The sequence below is a fragment of the Prinia subflava genome, chromosome Z (assembly GCF_021018805.1).
Source record: "Prinia subflava isolate CZ2003 ecotype Zambia chromosome Z, Cam_Psub_1.2, whole genome shotgun sequence".
Taxonomy (NCBI): Eukaryota; Metazoa; Chordata; class Aves; order Passeriformes; family Cisticolidae; genus Prinia; species Prinia subflava.
In genome coordinates, this window is record NC_086283.1 from 81,404,298 (window position 1) to 81,425,927 (window position 21,630).

Consider the following 21,630-nt stretch of genomic DNA (forward strand, 5'->3'; position numbering starts at 1 on the left):
TATAATTATTTAATAGAATAATTAACCATTGGTTTTTGAAGTACATATGAGTATGACATACAAATAAAGGCATATGTATCACATGTCCAGAATTTCTAAGATGCACTACAAACTTCATGATGAACAAGACTTACTGTGCCTTTTCTAGAGCTTCCCTCTGCCATTTCCCCATCTCTGATGCAGCACTTGGAGAACTGCTGCTGGACATGTGTGAGGGGCACTTTGCATTTGCTACTGGGTTATTATCTTTGGTTGCAAATCCTTCATCTGCATCAAAAGTCTCTTGCGTAAAAATACTCTGCTTTAACTTAGTTTTTAGCAACCCTGTTTCCTCATTGCCAAATGACTTGGCAGGGTCTTCAGAAAGGGTGAGGTCCTCATTCCTCAGTCCTGACTTGGGCTGCAGCAGCAGGCTGCTCTCCTGACAGGGGGACTGGGCTGCATAACTGTTTTCAGGTATTTCAGCATTTATTTCCTTAGCATGAGACCCTTGACTTGAGTTAGACTTCTCTGAATTACCAGCATTATTTTGCTGGTTAACATCAGCAGCACACCATCGGCCTCCCATGTGTTCTTTGCAGGGAGAGTCACTGCAAAGCCCCCCACCCTCTCTCTCTGGCCTAGGGACCATGGATCCAGCTGTGGATCCAGCTGCAGGTGTTTCTGACGGGTCACGTTCAACAAACAAACTGCGCCGGACTCCCTGCTTGGACAAATCCGATCCCAGGTGGCAGCAGCACGGCTTCACACGGCCACAGGCAGGTAGGAGCCTTCTGTGTGTGGCTTGAGGGGAGCCCAGCAGGGCACACAGCCTTCCCCCGAGGCGGGTCTGCTCCCCCACTTCCAGCATGCTGTCGGTCAGAGATCTGCTCCTGGTGCACTGCCAGCCCCTCTCATCAAACCTGCTCTGGGTGTCACTGTCTGGCACCCACTTCTCATGGGAGGGCTTCTCCTGGTTGGAAGATGCTTTCTTTGTTTCAGTTGTGTCCTCACCATCAAGAGGGGACACCAGGAGAGGGGCCACGAGCTCAGAGGTGAATTCTGAGGAACAACTGGAAGAAATACAGTGGCTAACTCCATTTTTTTGAGCTTTCCATTTTACACCTCCTACAAGGGCAGCCTTTTTATCCAAAGTGGATTCTTCCTTCTCCTCGTGCTGGAGATCAAACTCTTTGCACTCTGGAGTTCCTGATTTGAATACAGGAAATGCATAGGGGTCTGAAGCATGCTTTTCTGGAGTCAAGGTGGCTTCACTGGAGTAAACAAAACATCTGTGTTTGGACTTGTACTCTTTGTGATCAGCTAGGAAATCCTTGTCATTTCTCCAGCTGCAAGCAGGATCTTCCTGCAGGCAGTAAGGTTTTTCTGCAGTATTGCTTGGAGAGGATTCAACAGCTAAGTCATAGTTCCAGTCTGCAGGAATATTGCTGCCTACATTTTTATTGGATTCCTCTGCCTTTGGGCTACCCTCACTACAATCCCACATGTCATCTAATCCATGATCTTGCGTGGGTATTGCATATTTAAAAAATAAATCCTGTTGCTTTTGGCCTTTTTGCTCTTCTTTGGTTCCCTGTTCTCTTTCATGAAGGAAAAATGAATGTTGACTGCATTTGTTGCTATTTTCCTTTTTCACGCTCTTTTGACTACAAACAGGTGAGAAAGAATCTTCACTGAAATCACTGTCATCCAGATCTTCCAGCTGCAACCCCTCTTTGCTCTGCACTTCAGTCAGAGTAGGGCTCAGCTCCTGCTTCACTTGAATCTCCTCAGGCTTGTACTGCATTAAAAACCTCTCAAGGGGTTGATAGTTCAATTTTTGCTTTAGAATAGGGGGCTGTTGAAACTGCTGGTGATAAAGACGTAAATGTTCTTCCCTTTCTTTCTGAAATGGAGGCAGAAATGTCCAGGGTTCAACAGACTGTTTAGAAAAAGTATTTCCCCATTCCTGTTCGCTGTCAGAGGATGGTTGTCCATCTCCAAAGGAACTATCATCTCTAGGAACAAGCTGTTTCTGAACAGGTTGCACTGTCTGGACTTCGAGGCACTGGACAGGTGTTCTGTTTTGCATATACTTGTTTTGCTGGCCACTCTCTTTTGTTTCTGCTGTGGCAATGAAATCCTTCACCTTTTCAGAGTGGGGGGATAGACTGTCATTTTTCTTATTCAGGGGATGTGTTACCCCTAGGACTCCCTTAACTGGGGTGGTGTGGTGGAAGCAGGGAGTGCTGGTATTTCCTTTGTAGGCACGTTCTTTGCCAGTTCCCTTGGGGGTAGAGGTAAGAGGGACACAAGGTGGCTGGAGTGCTGCAGGATATGCCTTTGGTTTTGCAGCACCTGAGGGATGCTGTAGGCCTAGCTTCGCTTTCTTTGGAGAGCTCTTTTCTCCTGGTGGCAAAGAGGGAGTGCTTTGGACACGTTTTGGAAACACTAAATTTCTAAATCTGCGACGCCTTTTTGTGACAGGAGTGGAACATTTAATCCCTTTTTTCAGCTCTTTGACCCTGTAAAAAAGAGGCTGGATTTAGAAGATGTCATGCTTTCAGATAAAAAACAGCATCTTCAGAACAAATCAATGCTTTCACATACTAAGACTAAATATTGAATTCAACACCATAGTTTTTTCTGCCTCTGATCCTCACAGGTATCAAAACCCCTCTGCCAAAATGCCTGGACTTTTGGAAAAATCAATAGCAGTCTTTTTAAGTGCCTTCTTGAGCTGTGCCTAACAGGTCAAGTGAGTGGAAATGGCCTCAGTTTCAGTGCAAGGAGGTGGCATTTCCAGACACCATAAAGCAGCAGAACAAGCTGGTATTCTCCACAGCACATCACAGAGTTCCCACAAAGGAGGATTTTTGGAGTAGTTGCAGTGGGGCTCCTTAGCTCAAGTGTTGTGCACAGGGCTGCACTGCTCCTGGATCAGACTCAGCAGTGCAACTGTGAAGAGCTAATTAACTGGTATCACCCTTTCCCCTGCCACCCTGATCCTCAGCTGTCCCCTTTGCTCCTCTTGCCCCTCAAGTTATCTCTTGTCCTTTTAAGATCAGTATTGCACAAGCTGTAATTTACTTCATGCTCTGTAGGGTGGAGGGTGAAGGACTTGCACACATTCTAAGTAGAACCACAATACAAAAATAAACCAACACTTGATTGCCAAGGTCAGTAATTCTGCAGTTACAGGCCACACAGTAATATTTTCATCACTGAAAGGGGTCATCAGAAAGTACTTACAAGACCCAAAAAATTTTAAGACAAAATATAAGAGTTGGAATAGGTAATGATTTTATAGTTTTTAAAAGATTCTGTTTATTGGCTAAATCAACATTTTCAATACAATTAAAATAAAAGGTAATGGCAAACATCACGCATTACTTTTTACTTTATGATTTTTATCCTGGCAAGACTGAGTTTCACGTCCTACCTGTCAGCATATCGCAGAGTGTTCAGGGTGTGCTCTGTGGCTATGTGGCTCGGTGAAACATTGGCTATCATACATGTCTTGGAATTGCCAATGAAAGAGTCCTTTAGCACCTCGGGTTCAAAGGAAAGAAAATGGGTTCTTAGCAGTTCATGTCCCTGGCACATGCTGTAAATTAGCAATATCTACAGAAGCAATTCAACATGAGGTACTGTCTTTTTTTTTTTATAAATGTAGTCCTCTTGTCTCTGTTTTTCTTGCCTTTATTTGTTTACAGTTTAAAATGAACACAGGTATTAATTAGGGCTCTAAACAAGCCCTTGTTCCAGATGCCTCAAGGGTGCCAATATAGTTTGAGAAATAAAGCAGTTACAGCTGAAGTCAAGAAATACTGATGAAAGATCGCAAGACAGTAACTGAATAGACGAAGCAAGATTGATTTCAGACTGGAGGGAGATGGATGGTAACTCAGTATGAGTCTGGATGGTGGTGTTTGGGGTTTTGTTTGGTTTCAGTTTTTGGCTTGTTTCTTTTTGTCCCATGCCAGTCCCCACTGTTAGCTGGAGGAAATTGGCAGTTTGCTTTAATTCTGTGATTACCTTTAAAATTAAAATTTACAAAAGCTATGCATTTCCTCTCTTTCTCAAGAGGGGAAGCAGTTACTGAACTATGCCATCTATTTATTTATTTATTTGCTTTTTTGCTTATTTTTGTCCTCAGCAGGGAAACCTCTCCTCTTGCCTTTCTAGCCATTCTACCTGAGTTAATTTGCTTTGCCGGAAAGGAGTATGCATGTGCTCCTGATCCAACGCTCGAATGCATTCCTTTAGCTAGCAAAAGAAAGAAAAAACAGAAGGGAAAAATAAATCAGTCATGCACTGGCAAGGAATTGAACTGTGTCAAACCAAACCTACCCATGTCCTGTGTCACCTTTGATTCCTACTATGTGTTGTCCCTTGCAAGGTCAATTTGTGCCCTTCCTGACGGCTCTGTGGGCTACACCAATGCTAGGAGCTGGGTAAGCACATGCATTTGGCACACACAGAGCTCCACAGAGCTGCTGCCTGTACCACATCTAGCTCGTCTAGAGCTAGGCTGGGTGTAGCCTAGACTATGCTGCAGTTTGCAGGGCAGGTCTATCCAAAGGACAGAGCTTTTTGAGCTACATCTCTTATTTTCTTTCTTCTGGGGACAGCAGATTACAGTACTGTCATGGTGAAACAGCTATCAAGCATTTACAGCCTTTCTGCATTCTACACTCCCACTGAAAATGACACTTATTTCTCACTTCTACAGCCTTTTATTAAAAACTGCACCTGTAACAAGTAAGAGATCAAACTATTATAATTCTTTAGTCTGGCTCTCACAGTTGCAGTGTCTGAAAGTCTTCCACTTGAAAACAACATGAATATTCAAATGAGCAGCAGACTTCAAATCTTATGGGTTTAAAGCCATGAAGAGAGTGTTATGATCATTGAGGCCAGAGCTAGATTTTACAGGCTGCAGGTTACAAAGATTTATCCAAAGATGCTTTCTATATTTTATTCAATCACTACTTGTGGACTGCCCAGATATCTTCCTAGTTTCAACACAATATCAAAAACGTACAGACTCTGATTTTACAGGTTCTTTTGAGAGAGGTTCATGGGCTTACACTCAGGATTCTCAGGAAACACAGAATTGTTTAGGCTGGAGAAGACTTTCAAGATCAGATCTTGATCTTGATCCAACATCAAGATCTAATCTATTCAGGTTCCAACTCCCCTCACCACTCTAGTTATTCATCAGCAAGTACTCAAGAAAGCATGAAGTGCAGAAACACATTCACTTCACAGACTACCTCCCAGCACAAATACTAATATTCCAATGAAGGAAAAGCCTCTGTGCAAAAGTGCATCTACCACCCCAAAGCAGAGCAACCCATCTCCTATTTACAGCACACTAAGAGGTAGGATTGTGTCCACTGACTTTTGCACTGCTGGCTCATACCCAGGAATCTGTATGACCTTCAGCCTCACTTAGAGAAGCCTCCAGCCACCACTGAGCTTCCCTTGTTTGCATTAAAAGAAGTGCAAAGCTTTCTGCATCATTTACTTACAGGCACTTCTGCTTTATCTTAAATGGCATTTTTCTTCTCCTTTGTCCCTCTCTGGCTGACTGTGGACATTTATAAAGACAGTTTGCCTTATGAGTGCATTTCTTGCTGTTTCTTCCTCCCCACACATAAATTGCTAGTTTTTATGCTCTCACGTCCTTTATTCCTGATTTGAAAGAGAAGCCTGAGTTTAAGTGGTAAAAATAACTGGCAGGAACAGATGTGCTTTTTCGAAACAAACACGGCAATTCCAAGCCAGTATTCTTTAGAAGGGAAAAAACCTTCTATATAAGATATGGGACACTTATGACATTACCCCTAACATTCTCCATGCTATGTTTATCTGCTTGGCATAAGAATGGATTAAAAATACTTAATTTTCATAAGGATATCTCTTTCATTTTTAATTATATTTCAGTCATGAGACAAATTAAACTGAAGACACTGATACCTTGGTTGTTTTTTCCGCTCCATGGAATACGTACCTACATTATTTCATGGTTCATTTTTATCCTAAAACACGTACTAGTAATTACATACAAAACCTTTCCAGACATAATAGTAGCTTACTGCCAAAAGACTTTGGTTTATTTCTGCTCCTTCCATTTTCGTTTGTCGATCCGAGTCTCTGGCATCAGCTGCCCTTTCACTGCCAGCCAAGTCAATGAATGATATCCTAGAAAAAAAACAAAGTTGCATTTATCTTAGGGGCTTTTTTTCTCTCTTCTTTTTTTCCTTACTAAACCAGCAGGCTGCAACATGTGCCATCAGAAGAGTGATTAGAAATTACTACTTTTGAGCAACAAGAAACATCCACTGGAAATATCTGAGATGCCAAAATAAGCATAGCAACAGGAACAGTGCAAGAGCATCTTAACATTAAATAAAAGAAAGTGTAGTTACATGTGATGACAGTGCTCCACAGTTTAATGGACAAGCTGTGTAAAGTGCAACACATTAGTCTCCCCAGAAAATCACTGTGTTTGTAGCTTCCTAAGAATACAGTTAAGAGAAATTTTAAGTTTCTTGATTTCTCCTTCCAAGTGAAACAGACAGCTGCCATGTCAAATAGGAACAGAAATTTCCAGTGTAGCAAGTAATACACTGAGCTTTCAGTGATGCCTGTAATTTCTTTCCACAAAACTCTTAGTCCCTTTCACACTCCCTAGCTCTGGGTGCCAGCTGCTGTACTGACTGTTGCACTGTATCTTTGTCCTTCCTCTTTCTCTGCAGCAGCCCTGACTTCTTTTATAGGCACATCTTGGCACCTTTTCTTCAGTTCAGCTCCACCTCCCTTTCAGACACACAAACCCTGCCTAGTCCAGATGCCACACCTACACAACCTCTCTACTTTTATTTCTAAGCCTGCCTGTCCTGTCTTTTCCTCTCTTCAGTGTTTGTGGCTCCCCAGTTTGGCTTAGTGTTCAAAATTACATCCTGGGAAAGAAGACTCTGAGGTAGCTAATGGAAGCAGGATTTTGTGACAGCAGTGATGCAGATGCACAGACTCTCCTCCTCAGACCTATTTCTTGAGGTTGTTCAGTCTGGCAAAAAGATGACTGAGAAGAGGCACAATTAGTTTTTGAATACATAAAGTGGATGCTGCAAAAGTAAGTAAACTGCTCTTTCTGTCTGCTGCAGATGCATCAGAGTCACACATTCAAATTATCAGCGAGGCTTATGTAAGGTATTCTCATCCTTCTGGCCAAAGGCAAACATCTGTCATGGAATCATCTCCACCTGGGCAAGTCATCCCACACTCCCTTTGTAGTCAATTACAGGACAGAAATGCTTTGAGGGGCAAATGCATCTGACCTAATTTAGGTCACTCTGCAGGGATCACAGAAGTGACAATTTAATTCTACTGACTTCAAAGGTGATGAGTTAACATGTGGATATGTCCACTGCAGGCACCTACCTTTAGCAAAATTAAATACTGAAGATGAGGGGATGGATTTGATTGTCAAACTCCTTCACGGGAAATTGGTATGAACAATTTTGGCAAAGCTCCTGCAGATGTGCCTAAAACGTTCTCCTTGGAAACCGAGAAAAGACTGCGGAACCTCTCAAAGTCCATTTTAACCCTCTCTTCTAATTTAACTCACACCTGTGCACTAACACCTCCTCTTTGTCTCTTGGATGTCCCTGAGCTTGACATCAGCACTGAGAACTTTTGCTCCTGGTCTTACCTTCCAAATGCCCTGTTGGCTGTGTCTTTAAGTTGAATTTGGATGATGGCATGAGACCGAGAGGAATCTGAGTTGACTGCAGTAGCTCCTGTGCTACGTTCTTTTCCTCCCTTCAAAATCACCTGCAAAATAAGGGGACAAAATCCAAGCAAATTGTAAATAAAACCACAATCTCTCAGAAAGAGATCTTATCGTCCTAGGATGAGGAAATGTTGTGAGGAAAGGTTCATTACAGCCTTAAAATTTGGTGCATGGCAGTAGAGACTGGATCCCTTCCAATATTTCTTTCAGAGCTTTGTGCATGGACTTGCTTGTAGTGACACTACAAGCTTATAGAGCACACTGCAAATAAGAATCTGTTGCATGACACGTGCACTCATATTTGTAAAACATCCAAATTATAAAATTAAATTCTTTCTTATATTGCTGGCATACTTTTGTAGTACTATAGACACAACCTAAGAGACTCATGAGATTGACCATTTTAGTTCCTTTAAAATTTCACTTACTCCTGTAGTAGATGAGTACAGTTACCCAGAAAGTCAAACAGAAATATATGAACTGCCAAAACCTTTCTAAATTTCCAAAACTAAAAAAAAATTATGCCAGAGTAAGGAAAAAAGTCAAAACATTAATTATACTCAATACAACAATAAACTAAGAAAACAAGGAAGGAAGGCAAGGCAGAAGGACAAAGGCTCCTTCAAGACACAAATCTGGATAATTCTTTTTTGAAAACTGTAAAGGACTGTTGCAGAAAGTCTAGCATTGACTGCAGCAGGGCATTCATAGAACAGTCACTAATTTCTGGTTACAAGAACAAATTAAAATATTGCCTAGCAAAATCAGTACATTCTCAGGTGATAGATGTGACTTACTCATGCTTTTCAGTGGCCAGCGCTCAATGAGCAACATAACCAACCACTGCAGCTCCTGAGCTTTACATCAGTGCTAAGTGCAGATAATTTCTGAATCAAAGCCAACATTAATGAGTTGTGAATGACCAGGGATGCGTTCAAAGCTCTTTCCATATATCTGCTGCAGAATCCTCAGAAGCTCTGAGTCAAGCCAGTGACACTTCTGTGCTCAAAAGGACCCGTGAACAACCTAATTTTCCTCCCCAAGATAGCTGTAAGAATTAAGTAATTTAATAGCTCTTCTGTGTGTGGAATGTGATAATACCAAGGAATTGTAAATCAACCATATAGTAAATTTGCACTCTAACTTGCAGAAGCATCACCAGCTTGTCCTGAAGCTTGGAGTTAATGGGAAGATGAACAACTAAATTAAATGCAATATAAGTGGACAACATTATGAACTATTTTAGTGAGTCAGTTACAATATCAGGCACTTGTAATTGACACTTCCTTACCAAAAAAATTAATTAAATTATGCAAAGTCAGGCTAAATAAAAAGTTGATTTAATCAGCTTGCTTGTTGCAGAACAATATAGAAAATTTGCCGCTGTCTTTTTTAGGGCTCAACCAGGTAGGGAAGGAAAACTGAAGCCTTGTTCATGGTGAATGTCAGCTATTGTCTAAAGATCCTGATTTTACTTGGCTGTTATCAAATACATATGTAAACAGTATTTTAATCCTAATTCAGACAAATATCCCAATCTTAAGTATTTTCTAGTTTCTGTTTCTAATAACTTTTAAATTTATATATCCTGTGCCACAACCATGTATCTTTTATATACAAAAATCTAAGTTAATAGAACCCTAAGATACTACACTGAGAGAAAATATATATCCTGTTTTCAAGGTCCCTTACTGGGACACTATTTAGCTTCTCGAATCTTTCCCCAAGGAACAGCAGCAGGAGCAACAGCTGTGAATCAACTGCTTGCATGTGGCTAACACAAGAAACAGCTTAATGAATAAAAGCACTTTTAATAGAGCCCCTTGGTGTTCTGCTGGGGTTGCCATTTTCAGGGTCTTAAACAGGAACATACACTTGAGCTACACAGTAAATAATCTCTGTAAGTGACACACCTCACAAATCAGGGTATCAGGCTGTGAAAGACAAAGAACGAATCCCAAATGTTACCTCCAAGAGCTGATCTACAGAATCCACCTGAACCTCCCGCAGACCAACTATCTGAACAATGTGCTTGCCATCTTCTCTTGCAAAAAGTCTGAAAAGAGAGCAGCGCAGAAAGGAGACATCTGAATTCACAGAAAGTAGCAATGCAAACACATGTCCGTGCCACGATACTGAGAAAAAGCAATCACAGCTGCTGACAGGGGAGAGGCCCTGCTGTCATTCATTTATTTTCAGAGCTGGAGGTACTTCATTTGTTACAAGTACCACTGACATTTCATTGCTAGAGACATTACCAGTGCACTTCTGCTAGTTCAAGAATATAATAAAGCAGGGAAGTAAATGACCACATTTACATTTTACAGTTCCTATTTCTCTTTAAACTACACCTCAGGCTCCTCTAAGTCTTCATCAGATGGTAAATTTTACTCTATTCATATTCTAAGCATTTTTGCACAGGATTTTAAAGCAGCTCCTACAGCCTTTGAGTCATATTTCAGCATCACCTCCAGAGGTTTGCTGGGCTGAGCAGGGTAAAGGTGCTCAGGGAGAAGGTGAGCAGGGTCTACAGAGTCAAGCATGTAGGAGATCAATAGGATCTGCAGAGACTGGATTAGCAAGAACCAAATCCCCACTGGCATAGCAAGAGGGACAGCCAGAGTTTATGCTTGACCAAAGAAAGACAGGGACTCCACAATGGCTGACACATGACAGGCTGCCCAAAGAAGTTGAGGCTGTCCCATGCCTGAAAACGTTCAAGGCCAGATTGGATGGGGCTCTGAGAAACCTGGTCTAGTGGAAGTTGCCCCTGCCCAGGGCAGGGGGTTGGAAAAAGATGATCTTTAAGGTTTCCTCTCAAAATGTTCTATGATACTAAGATAGGAACTTCTGGCCACAAGAAGCTTGTTTCTCTACCAGTGGATGTTCAGCTATTATCTTATTACAGTGTAAGCAAGAGCCTGAGTTTGTACCTCAAACATAAGTCCTTATTTTCCCCTCAAACAATAAATCAGGAGTCCCTATCAATGTCACAGTACTTATTGTCAGATCTTGCATTCCTCCCTAAGTAGCTCCTACAAACAATCCTAATTAAGTACATGTGCTATAAATGCTAAAATGTTAAATATAATCACATGAAAACAGTAACTGATTTCCAAACAGTAACCAACTGATTCACAACCACAGACTTATAGTAAATCATGTTTTTATTTAAATACCTTTTCCTTCCATTTAGCAGGTCATAAAGCTGTCCACAGTAGATCTCATAAAAACTGATCAGAACAGTAAGATCTTTCCTGGATGGTGCTGCTTCTAGGTGGCTAAAGATGTCCTTGGCAGCCAGGGCATAGAGTCCTGGGTTCCGCTGATTCCCTATCATGGTGTAAGTCTTGCCAGCACCAGTCTGCCCGTATGCAAAGCAAGTTGCATTGCCTCTGTGAAGACAGTGTATGTGTTTAGTGCCACATCTGATTCATTCATATCTATTAAATTATATTCTGCAATGCTGGTGTCTATCTATAGTGGCCCTTTAGCAATGATGTTTGGTCTGCTACCCTCCCTGGAAAACTGCAGAATTCTTAACAATGGTTTCCAAGTACACCCTATGGAGATTTGATGTGGCACAAAGTGCTGGCTCTCCTCCTTTCTTTTCCTTTCACTGCTCCCCTTAAAAAAAAGACTTTGTACCTGGCTCAGTACTCCCGCCAGAGGAATGGGTAAAAATGTAGGGCTGCAGTAATCACATTGAACAATTTCTTGCCCATTTAGATTGCAGATTGGCCTCATCATGGTGTCAGATTAAACAAATACCAGCAGGAGGAATGGAAAATTCAGGGGAAAGCTGGGGAAAAAACAGCATAATCTCTTCTGGTGGCACTACTGGATTAGGTGTAATGTGAATTGTGGCTTTAGTGATTATTACACAGCAAGGTGCAAGCCTCATTCTCCTTTTTCACTTTCCTTTTCTCAAGAGCATGATACTCTGTCTCTGTTGATAACACTTGGAGACTTTCAGTAACAGAATAATTTGTTAATTTTGTTAATTTTCAGCATGGATATGTAATACTTCCAAGACTCAAAAAAGTAATTATATTCAAGTACATATTCTGTAAATATAACCTTGCATAGAAAAATGTCTTATGTAAAGATGTCTTATGTAAAGTCACCATCAATCAGGAAGGATGTAATTATGATTAAACGTCTAAGCAAATATAAATCAATAAAAACAATTCACAAGGTTATTCATAATTTCTATTACTTTGAAAACTGTACAAATACATGCACAAATAACTCTCAGTAGTCTCAGGAAAGAGGTAGCCTTATTTCTCTACAGATGAGTGTGCTCTGCCATGCAGGAGCCTTTGTTAGAGTGAAGATGAGAGGTCAGAAATCCTGGGACATATTTTTTTATTTTAGGCTGACCATGCTGTCTCTTTGTTGCACCTGAGGTTCAATTTAACCTTCTTCTGCAATTGAGATTTATCACTAAGTGTGAAGAAAGTTTTTCTGATTTATTTTTGTCAAAATCGTAATAAAAGATATTCTGAAATGGGGAAGGTATGTGGCAAAGGTGAAATGAAGGTAACATTTCAAAAGTTGAAAAACATAAAGGAAAATTCAGGCAACACATAAAATTGGAAAACACAAGGCAAAAAATAACAAATGTAAGCACTGATGCCCTACCCGTTAAAAATATGCTGAATAAGAGGATAAGTTGTCTTCATGTACACATCCTGATTGGTACATTCCTCCCCAAAGACTTCATCAAAATAAAAAACATGCTGCAAAACAAAGATAATCTTTACATGAGAATGAATATGTTTCACTTCCCCTCCAATTCCACTCAAAGGTAAAATGAAATAACAGAAGTCTTTCCACTGACTTCAAATGGCTTTGGATTAGATAGAGAGTGATCTAGCACACTTAATATGCATCATGACCCATGTAGGAACACACCAGTCAAGAGATTCAGGGTAAGGGTTAAAAAAAAAAAAAAGGGGAAACAAAAATGCCTCGATTTCCTATCATTCTGAAGCATAACATACAAAAGCTATTTAACAAGAAAAGAAAAGCTAATTAAAGAAAACCTATTCATGAAATGAATCAGCCTACAGATGTGTCAGACTGTAATAGTAAAAAGAACTGAGAGTCAACTCGACTATCTCAAAATTAGTTCTCACTGGTGACTAAACTGTGATTAATTGCCTTTATTCTTAAAAAGCCTTGTGCCAGAGAAGAAAGAAGCTGTTCCTAAGCAAAGCTAGATTGTCAGAACTCAGAAAGGGTCAAGAAAATCAGGACTTCCCACACTCCAGATCAGATTCAAAGAAGCAAGGTCTGTGGAAATGATGCAGCATGTGTTCCACTGTAAAATATGGCACATGAACTTGGCCTGAGAGAGATTCAAACTGAAATTTTACCAGACACTGCAAACAGTTGTTCCTAGGGCCCAGATTGTAAAAATAACACTCAGGAGAGCAAGAATGGCTTGCTGCCTTTACAAATCAGTTCTGTCCCTGGTGCTGTCAGTCACAATTGAGAATTTGAACTATGACAGCACAAAGTATTTGGGATTAAGAGACAAAGACCAAAGGGAGCTTAATTTTCAAAAGCATTTGAGAAAATGGGAAGGGAGGGGATAAGGATGTATGTGATTCATCGAAACACACCCACAGTGCTGAAACAGTGGAAAGGGAGCTCCTCAATGAAGCATCCTGGAAAGCCATCAACAGGCATTTCTCCTGCAGCAATGGCATGTAGCAGAGGGTTTATTTTGCCACATACAAAGAAAACTGCAAGAGACATACTTGTAGAGATTAAAATTCTGGGCTCAGGTTTGCTGGCACAGTCTGGCATAAATCAGAAGCAACTCAAATATAGACAACTCTGAGCTAAAAGAAAAGCCCACCAGCTGTTTCAGTGTAAGAAATACTAACAGTCCTTTTCTGTTTTCCATCATAGAAACGCCAAGCACAATAAGCTTTACCCTTCCATGCAAGTCACTGGCCCATAAGCACAATTTTCAGTGGAGGATGTTACCTGTAAAATGTATTGTGTAAGATCAACTGCCTCCTTCTTCTCGTGGAGAAGCAGGGTTTCTTTATCTTTCACTGTGATGATATTAACCTCCCCACGTCTCACCTCCCTCAGGCAGAGAGGACGTTTTCGGACACACACTCTGATTTTTTCACTCTCTGTCCATGGAGTCTCTTTGTCGAAAGTATTGGATCTACAACAATAGTGGAGGTCCACATTTTAAGATCAGGTTACAAGAGTATCTAGAATATGCCTGAATCTGTTAGTTTTATAAGAGAATGTTTCTGTCGTTAATGCCTATCAAAAAACTCCATAACACATCTCATTTTTACATGGTGCATTTTCTGATGCTTTTTTTCTAAACAGACTGATGCTTCCCATACACTTCTATTAAAAGAATAGTTGTGTTTGTACAGCTACACTCCTGAATTTGTTCCTGGACTGACATATCTTCAGTTGTACACAAATATAAGATGGAACCGGCATAATATCCAAGTTAAGGTAATGAAATTTATTCTTGCTGAAATTATTTGCACTCATGATTAGTCACTTAATCATATACAATAAAAGTATGAATAGATCTTGAAAAGGAAATGGCACAATACTTAGTTGCTTCTCCTCTCATGCTGGACTTTATTCTTCCCATTATAGACTGTCCAGTGGGTTACAAGTAAATGACTCAAACTGGCAGATGAGATTGTATCATCCATCATGTTCCTATTCAGCTCAAAAAAAAATTGAAATATTGATCTCATCCTTGTCTTCCCTTTAGTTTTTTTCATAAAAAGATTATTTGGTTTTGGACCATAAACAAAATCGTGCTCTTATGTTTCAGCAATTTTACTTTAGTCCCCTTCCAGACACCTTAGAAACAGGAGGTCACCTCATGTTTCATTGATTAACCTGCTGTGTACAGCATTTTGTGACTAGAATAGGTTTGAATTAACTAAAATGTATTAATTCCATCTCTCCCTTCTTCAAGGTGTCTTCAGCCAGATCAGAAACACTTTTCAGTCTGGATTTGCATTTTGAATTTAGGCAAGCCCCAGCTTGCCTAAAAGCAGTGTTTCTGCCACAGTGTCCAGATGCCAAAATCTCTGTATAGCATAGCAACTGAAAAATCACATATACCAGTTGTCTAACAAATTGTAACCCACAAGTTACTCAACATCTCGTTAACATCCACAGGCTTGTGGTATCACTGCTGTTGAATGATACAGAAGCATGAGATGCAGATTTAAATCTCAAGATGTGTCTTTGAAGACCACACATGAGCAATCTTTACTTGACACTGGAGTCCCTTTAATTTTAGTACAGCTTTCCCATGCACTCCAGGATCAGGCCCTGCATTTAGATGGAAAATTCTTTTGTTGGACAAGAAAGGCAATGACACTTGAAATAAGATGCTTCATAAGCTGGTGTGAGCTTATGCATATCACTAGGCACCAAATGTTGTCCAGCAAATGATCAGAGGCTCCTAAGTTTAATTTTCATGCCAGAGGGTGTAGTTGGTGACCTGCAGCAAGAGCCTGTTGTGCTCTAGGAGATTGAAGCAGAAAGGATTGTAGTATTTGGAGAAAAGAAAAAGGGAAAACTTAGAGACTCTGTTAACGAGAAAAAAAGGAATAAATGTTCTCTACTACAGAGGCACATTTTGTTGTGTATATTTTGTAGGGGAATAGAATGTATGTAAATTTTACAGGTGAACTTGAAGTTTATATTTCTTACTAAGTCTTTTAAAATATAAATTGTATTGTATAATAAAAGAATTTTTCATTACTAGGGAAAAAAAATTAAACAAAAGTCATCAACAGACCATCAGAAATCTGACTAAATAATAGGTCAGAAGAACCATTATGTCTTAGCAAAATCAAATAACTTGCTGTGGGCAAGTTCAAAATAAATTTCAACATATTAAAAGAGTTCTTTGTCTTTCTGCTATCTTTCAGATAGCAGAAAGACATGTCTGTGTTTTCCAATATTTCTCACAGATGAGACTAGATAAGCCATCACAGTGGTCAAATCACAAGATGACATGGGAATGGATGCAATGTTAAGCACTTGCAAAACAGGAATCACAAACCTGAGTGTAAGCATACTGCTCCAAGCCTGCCTGAAATGCACAAGTCTCCAAACATGAGAAAATTAAGTTGAGGCATATCAGGAGGAGGATGCAGAAAGCCCATGAGATGAACCATAATGCTAAGTACAGAAGAATGTGCTTACAAAAGAAGAGAACAAAGAAAGAAAATAAGAACAATGAAGAACATGACTCTACTGCAGGATTAAAAACCTTAAAACTAACTTCATTAGTTAAGCCATTAGATTTAATAATGTATTGTTTTTTAAAATGGGCCAACTTTATAAATCCTGCCGTTTTAGCTGCACATCAGGTCAACTTCCAGAAGAGACAGAGAATGCACCTAGATATCAATATATATTGGAGTTTAGAGCCCTTCTCCAGAAAGTGGGAATGATTTACTTTCCACCCAAGGGGAGTTATAACCTTTTGTCTTGCATTTCACAGTTTAGGTGCTCTACATCCTATGTCACCTTAGTACTCTTCCATTGTGGCAGCAGCATCCCTCCAGGCTACATGCACTCTCAGTGGGAGCTGTAATCAACACCTCAACCCCATGGATCTTTCCGCGTACCAAATCTTTCCTCACAACCTTCCCAGACCAGACCTAACTTCATAAAACTACCTCTCTTAATGGCATTTTAACTACCATGACTGCATTGCAACAAGCTAGATAGTGGTATTGCATGTGCAGAGGAATATGTGCTCTACCGCTGAATCAGGAAAAAAAAATTAGTGCTTTAAAAATGTTGCCAGGGTAGATTTACCAGTGGTTCATGATAACCACAGTCCCTCCACTGTACCAAACACTGGGAAAAGTATGAAAGTTACAGATCACATGCCTAAGGAGCAGCTGCAAGGCACCCCTCTCACCACCAGCTCTCTAACCCTTCCCAGCTGTATTCATGCTGCTTCCTTTTAAAGCTTCAGTTCAGAAATTTCTTTATAAATGAGTATAGCCATAACAGCCTGCATCCTTTTAACCAGGAAAAGCTCGACAAATTTAACAACAGGCATTGCCCTATTTTGGAAAAAATAATATTTTAAAAGACGGTCCCATGGAAAGACAAAAATTGCCTTGAATACCAAGAAAACAAAGACTTAAACCCTGAAAGACAATAAAGACTATTCTTAGACAACTTTGGTGAGTAACAGCTGGTCAAATTCAGATGATTCCTTCTAGAAGACTCAGAGAGTTGCAAATGCTTATTAATATCTCTCTTGTCTGTAAGACTTTGCATTGCTCTGCAGTGCATTGTAGTGCTTAGACTGCTTATTTGGAGGTGAGGAAGACCGATTCTGCTCCACAATTGAGAAAGAATTAATTACTACCAACATGAAGTATTAGCAGAATTAAGGTGAGTGATTATTACCTGATACAGGAATGAGGTAGTCCATAATTATACCCTGAAACATGAGTTACTCTTTGTACAATAGGAGCTTCAGAATCCCCTAAGAGAGGAGCAATATCATCAGAAACTGTTGGACAGCTCAGGTCATTTTTTGTACCTATTCCAGAAACATTTAGGTCTCTTCTAGTTAATCTGATTGGCTCTGAATCATGTGGTGGAATGTGTCCCAGCATTTCCCCTACACTGTTCTTCTCTTCATTGGCACTGAAATCAGGTGAATGATACAATTCCGGTTCAGATTCTTCAGCTGTTTCATCATTTTCTTCACAGAAGGACTCAAAATGCAGCTGTCTACGGGGTCCTGAGCTGGTCAGCTGAGGCTGAATGAAAAGGTCAAGTGGTTGAAAATCTTGCTTGCTTAAGTCTGCAATGCCTTCCTGTCGTGTAATTTTGATTATTCTAATGAGCTGAAAAAGACGCTTCCGGTCATTTGTGTCATGGACCCCTAGTTTGGTGTAGTCTTCTATGGAAACTTTGGCAAGTTCATCAATTTTCTGAAGACCAAAGGCAGCAAAGTGGGGATAATATTTTTCAAGTTCTGCTTCACAAAGACATTCATAAAGGCATGATGCCATCTTCAACCTAGAGCCTACAAGAAATCAAACAAAATAAACATTAGAATCATATGAAACATCACATCTGACAAAGTTACTAATGAAGAAACTGCATGTTTCCTGATGCCATTACTTGCAGTTAGGCTAGAAGGTTCTCTAACCCCAAGTTTACCATACAGTAGACTAACAAACACTACAGAAAATAGCAACAACGACAATAAATTAGAACATGAAAAATATTTTATCCATTAAACTATATTTTAAAATTATATACAATACACAACATGTAAGAAATGCACAAGGCAATATTACTCACTGCCACAGAGTTCCTACACGCCTGATGTCTCCTTGATGAATGCCACAGCTACTGAAACCCCGTCCTCAAGATATAGAATGTAAAATGCCTAATTTTAGACACTCAGTTTAATATCAAGGCACATGGTCTAACGTGGTTCAGCCACCCCTGGTTAACTAACCAGAGGAGAAAAATTGCACTTCTCCTCATCTCAAGCAGCCTAACTAAACTCATTCATCTTACAGATAAACTAAAGCAAGTCGTAGTTTTGTTGTGTAACTTTCTCTTTTATGTCATGAATCCTGTGAGCATTTCTGAGTTTTCGTGACAGAAAAATTAAAAAAAAATCTGCAAAATCTGAAAGACAGTATTCTCTAAATCTATATATGCCACTGGAATGCCATATTTGCATTCTTAGGAAACCCAGAAAAGAAACATGAATCACTGAAAAGTATGCCCCAAATCCCCCAACTTCTTCACTTACGTGTTACTGGCAATGCATGGTGCAGCTGTCTGTATCTCAATGGATTAATATCAGGAGATATTTTTACTTGTTCCATAAAACACAAAAATGATAACACTTCAAGTATCTGTTGCCCACTGCCTTCTTATATCTTTGTTCAGTCTAGGACCTTAACAAAGACTGCTCTTACTCATGTTTGGAGTTCGCGATAAGACTCAACAAAACCAAGTTATTTAAGTTTTCCTGCCTGTAGTTCAGGGTGGATTCTTTGTGAGAATTTTCAAGGCTCTCTACAATGACATTATAGAATAAAATAAGGCCATCCCCAAATGTGAAACCATGGCATTAGTTAATACATTATGTTGAAGTAATCACAACAATAAAATCATAAAGATTAATATATTAAAGTGCTGACTGTCTAAGATATTAGGCCAAAGTGTGCAGTAGAGAACATCTAAAAGGCCTCAGAATCCATGCTTTAGCTAAAATTATGAGATTCAACAACAACAAACTCCAAGACCAAAAAATTCATACATAAGTGAATATATTTAGTGTGTAGGTAACATGATTCTGAATTCCAAGGTAAAGTTAGAGTCATTGCTGAGGCTGCTAGATCCTGGGAGGAGAAAAGCAAAACTGACAGAGAGGACAGCAAAGCCAGAGATCAGGGAGACTAAATACCGTATGTGTGCTCAAGCATTCACTACTTGCCAACTTCTCTAACATATAAAAACACACAGAAACCTGAGACTTCATTTAAAGAATTACATTTTGGAAAAACTCCCTTTCTTACATAAGGTAGCTTAAAATGCAAAACCAGTACAGGTGCTATCCAACTCTCTGTATTCACTGCCATGGGAAACTTCTTCTGTTTGATGAAAGGAGCAGCTAGAACTCATGGCCAAGACATCAATCTAAGAAGTGTTGAGAATCTGGTAAAGACAAAAATAATTCAATAAATTTGTTTTGTCTACTCTCTATCTGTATCCTAGATTACACCTACATCTTTATATATCCTTATATTAAGTACAGAGTGTCCAAAGACCCTAATTCAGTGTTAATACAGTGTTCTCTGTTCCAATTATAATGGTGAACACAGGAGAGAGAAAAAAGAATAAAAAGGGAAATAATGGAGACACTTTCTAAAAAAAGAACAGCAGATGAGGGGAGAGAATAACAGATTTGAAGGTCAAGGTTCTAATCAAAAATGAAACAAAATATATTTAAATAGCTAAAAATAACAGGTTGTCACTATACAGAGTGACAGGTCAGAAGAATTCTCAGCATTAGGAAAATCCAAGTAACGTAGGTACTGCAGTACCTACAAGAGCCATGTAAGCAGCTCTCTGTGGCTAATTGGCTAAGGCTCTGTGCTATGTGAAAGCAATTAAAGGGTTTCTTAATGAGACCTGGCCTCTTAATGAGACCTGAGCTTTGCCTTCCCAGATATAATAAATCTTAATAGATCTAAATGGTTTCAGGGATACTCCAGCAACTCCTTGTTGGCAGGACAGGAATTTCACAAGCTACGAAAACAAAACATTCACTAATAAAGGAGTAACAAAATAATTAACCACAGAAAAAAAATAGGGGTTGGCATAATGAGAGGTTCCAGCATTTCTGATCACTTTAAAACTTGAGAGTAGACAATTGCTAAAAGATTTTGCAAGGTTCAAAAAGGACAGAACTCGGGGAAAACTGCAATTGCCAGTGAAACTCTTCTCACCTTTCAATCACTGATGCTTTAAAAAACCAGGATATCTTTCTCCTTACTGAAAGAATACTTTAGTTCATCCAATCCTGTAGAGATCTTTGTGTTTGAAGATACTTTTCCTAACAGACATAAAAGTCTTCAAAACAAATTGCTTTGTGAAAACTAAGAGGAGATTTTCAAGAATCCTAAATTGATAATGCCATCTTCTGGCAAAAAAGGCAGAAGACTTTTAGTGTTGTAACAGCCAGCACTTCCTCAGTTGTTTGTTCACCCATGAGAACAATGTGTCATGGGGCAGAAAAACATACCATTCCTCAGTGTGGTATTTTCATGTCAAAACCTAGGTCCTGTTCCTCACAAAGATATGTGTAACTTCACTGAAAACAGGGTTGAGACAAAAGACTAGGACTTCTTGAAATAGTTTGGTATAACATATTTTGAGAAAGAGGTGAGTATGGAGGTATAATTCTCCATGTGCACCTAGCCTGACACCTCTATGTGGCAAGCAGGAGTTCTCCACTACTTGTTTCTTATGCCAAGACATTTTACAAAGATCATAAAAGGATTCCAGATGCTGGTAATGCATAAGTGCTTGTTGTAAAAAAAGCATCAGAATTATATATAAAAGGGAATAGCTTAGACACAGAATTAGATTGCAGAATTAGTCATCAGAGAACTCTTCAGTATTAGAGGTTTTTTAAAGGTCATAAAGCTGATGAAAGAAAGAAAGGTCACGTGTAAGTAATAGAAAGGAGTGGTTACATTTTTCTGTCCTGAAGGAAATTAATTTAGAACAAAATTACACTCTAGGAGCAGACTCTCCATTTTAAAATGCTTTCAATTATTAATTACCTCTTTCACAAGATCTTTTCCTTCTCAGTGCACTTTTCAAGGTGGAGGAAAGGTCTTCAGTGAGTGTCAATCACTGTGTATAAAACAAACGATGTAAAAGGCCCACAGAGATTATTTTAAGCATAAATATCCTTGAACCACTGTAATGTGATCCATATTAACTTCTGATATATTAAAGATCTCAGCAACCCATTCACTTGAATAACACTCACATGTCCTGTTATCCCACTGTAGCTCGCTCATACTGACCTGACAAACTTAGATGATTTAGTGTGACAGTTTTAGATTTAGATTATTTCCTGAGTGTCACCACTGAGAGAGAACACAAGCATCATTATATTGATTCTTTAAATTATTGAAATAAAGTGAAGAGATCTTACATGGCACTCCTACAAGTGCAAACAATACATTTTGTCCTGCGTATAGTCTAAGGTAGTCACTCTGAATCATAAACCCTGGCCTGATCATTAAATTATTAGT

At 39.5% G+C, this 21,630-nt stretch overlaps 1 protein-coding gene across 4 annotated transcripts in view; it reads right to left on the reverse strand.

Moving 5' to 3' along the window:
- Positions 1 to 21,630, reverse strand: part of KIF24 (kinesin family member 24) — a 30,786-nt gene that overhangs the window by 7,355 nt on the left and 1,801 nt on the right. For 2 of the 4 annotated variants that reach the window (XM_063421471.1, XM_063421470.1), the window contains exons 2-13: positions 21,151 to 21,223; positions 19,378 to 19,516; positions 17,234 to 17,861; positions 13,784 to 13,973; positions 12,428 to 12,525; positions 10,963 to 11,178; positions 9,752 to 9,839; positions 7,703 to 7,824; positions 6,084 to 6,189; positions 4,177 to 4,248; positions 3,422 to 3,531; positions 135 to 2,504 (exon numbers count right to left, since the gene is read on the reverse strand). In XM_063421471.1, coding sequence (XP_063277541.1) covers positions 135 to 2,504; positions 3,422 to 3,531; positions 4,177 to 4,248; positions 6,084 to 6,189; positions 7,703 to 7,824; positions 9,752 to 9,839; positions 10,963 to 11,178; positions 12,428 to 12,525; positions 13,784 to 13,973; positions 17,234 to 17,847 — 3,986 coding nt within the window. In that variant the 5' untranslated portion in view covers positions 17,848 to 17,861; positions 19,378 to 19,516; positions 21,151 to 21,223. The remainder of the gene's footprint in view (positions 1 to 134; positions 2,505 to 3,421; positions 3,532 to 4,176; positions 4,249 to 6,083; positions 6,190 to 7,702; positions 7,825 to 9,751; positions 9,840 to 10,962; positions 11,179 to 12,427; positions 12,526 to 13,783; positions 13,974 to 17,233; positions 17,862 to 19,377; positions 19,517 to 21,150; positions 21,224 to 21,630) is intronic. The other 2 variants (XM_063421472.1, XM_063421473.1) reach the window with 1 other exon arrangement.